The sequence below is a fragment of the Echinops telfairi genome, unplaced genomic scaffold (genome assembly GCF_000313985.2).
Source record: "Echinops telfairi isolate 266 unplaced genomic scaffold, ASM31398v2 ScPeMD7_19;HRSCAF=73, whole genome shotgun sequence".
In the NCBI taxonomy this organism is placed as follows: domain Eukaryota; kingdom Metazoa; phylum Chordata; class Mammalia; order Afrosoricida; family Tenrecidae; genus Echinops; species Echinops telfairi.
In genome coordinates, this window is record NW_022103916.1 from 4,812,170 (window position 1) to 4,813,553 (window position 1,384).

At 41.3% G+C, this 1,384-nt stretch overlaps 1 protein-coding gene across 2 annotated transcripts in view; it reads right to left on the reverse strand.

The window, feature by feature from the left end:
• Positions 1 to 922: 922 nt before the first annotated feature.
• The window catches only part of GLOD5 (glyoxalase domain containing 5), a 19,584-nt gene continuing 19,122 nt past the window's right edge, over positions 923 to 1,384 (reverse strand). For both annotated transcript variants that reach the window (XM_004713168.2, XM_045288332.1), the window contains exon 4: positions 923 to 1,270. In XM_004713168.2, coding sequence (XP_004713225.1) covers positions 1,145 to 1,270 — 126 coding nt within the window. In that variant the 3' untranslated portion in view covers positions 923 to 1,144. The remainder of the gene's footprint in view (positions 1,271 to 1,384) is intronic.

The following is a 1,384-nucleotide window of genomic DNA, read 5'->3' on the forward strand; positions in this document are numbered from 1 at the left end:
ATGTAACAATTATGCATAAAATCTGAACCAGAAAAAAGAAAGGCCTGGCAAAAATCAGCCAATAAAAAGCCTATGGATATTGGAATAACCATAATGGAAATCATGAGTATGCTCATGTACTGTGAAGCATGTAACCAATGTCACTGAGCAACTTGTGCAGGCATCGTTGACTGGGCTAGGTGGACATAACTGTAATGTAAAGCTTCACCCAAAACACAATAAAATATTACATTTAAAAACCCAACTTATGAATTACAATGATCCTATCCCTTGCAAATGGTACAGTATTTCCTTCCTTTACACATGGGGACTCCATGAGTCATGAGGGCTGACCTAATGGCATCTAATAACAACATACTTAATATTTTATTTATTCTATCATCTACTAGAATGGCAGCAAACATAGATTTGCTTATCTAGTTTTGTTTAACACTGTCTCCCCAAACCTTAGGAACAAAGCCTGGTATACTGGGATGCTTAATATAGTCTTGTTAATGGAACGAATGAATGCTGGCACTGTGACAGTATGAACAGAAACAGAAAGAACTTGGCCCTGTCCCACTTACTTTCTTGAGCGCTGAGTCTCAAGTGAGGCAAGGCTGGACCTAACAGATGGAATGAGACCAGAGAAAGCTCTCTAGGAGGAGGTAATAAATATCATTTGGGCTGCTCCTTGAGGGAAATGTAAATTAGAGAGATATTGGGGTTCCGTGAGGTTTGTCAGGTGGCAGAAACACACCTGAAAAAGTAGGACAAGTTTGGAAAGGATGGCAAAATGTGGGTTCACTGACTTGAAGAAGTCAGGGGCTTTGAATTCCAAGGGGATGACCCTGGATTTGGCCCTCAGAACTATCACACCCTTATTACTTACCCCAAACATCTCAGAGACCTTGTAACCTTGAACAAAGACTCATAGCCCAGAAACCATAATAAGAGCTCATTTATTGAGAAGTTATTAATTTATTGTGGAACATATGGGAGATATTCAGAAGATTTGGCTTCAAACCTATCTCAGGACCCCTCCAGCAGGTGTGAAGTATTTAAATTCTCAATCTCTGGTGGTCTCTCAGGGTGGGAAAGGGCTTGTGGGGAAGAAGGGAGAAGTTGGAACATGGGGAACAGAATGGAGTGGAGTCAGTCTCCATCATGAGGAGCTATAGTTGGACACCTCAATCAGGTTTCTGTCAGGGTCTCGGAAATAGATGGACATAATGGGCCCTTTTGCCCCTGTTCTGGGCACTGGGCCTTCCTCGATGGGGACATCACAAGCCTGAAACGAGAGGGGAAAACAAAAGTCATCCATCAGTTCCTGTGTGAAACCAAAAATTTTTTTTAAATCCATTTATTGGGGCTCATAAAATTCATCACAATACATAGATCAATT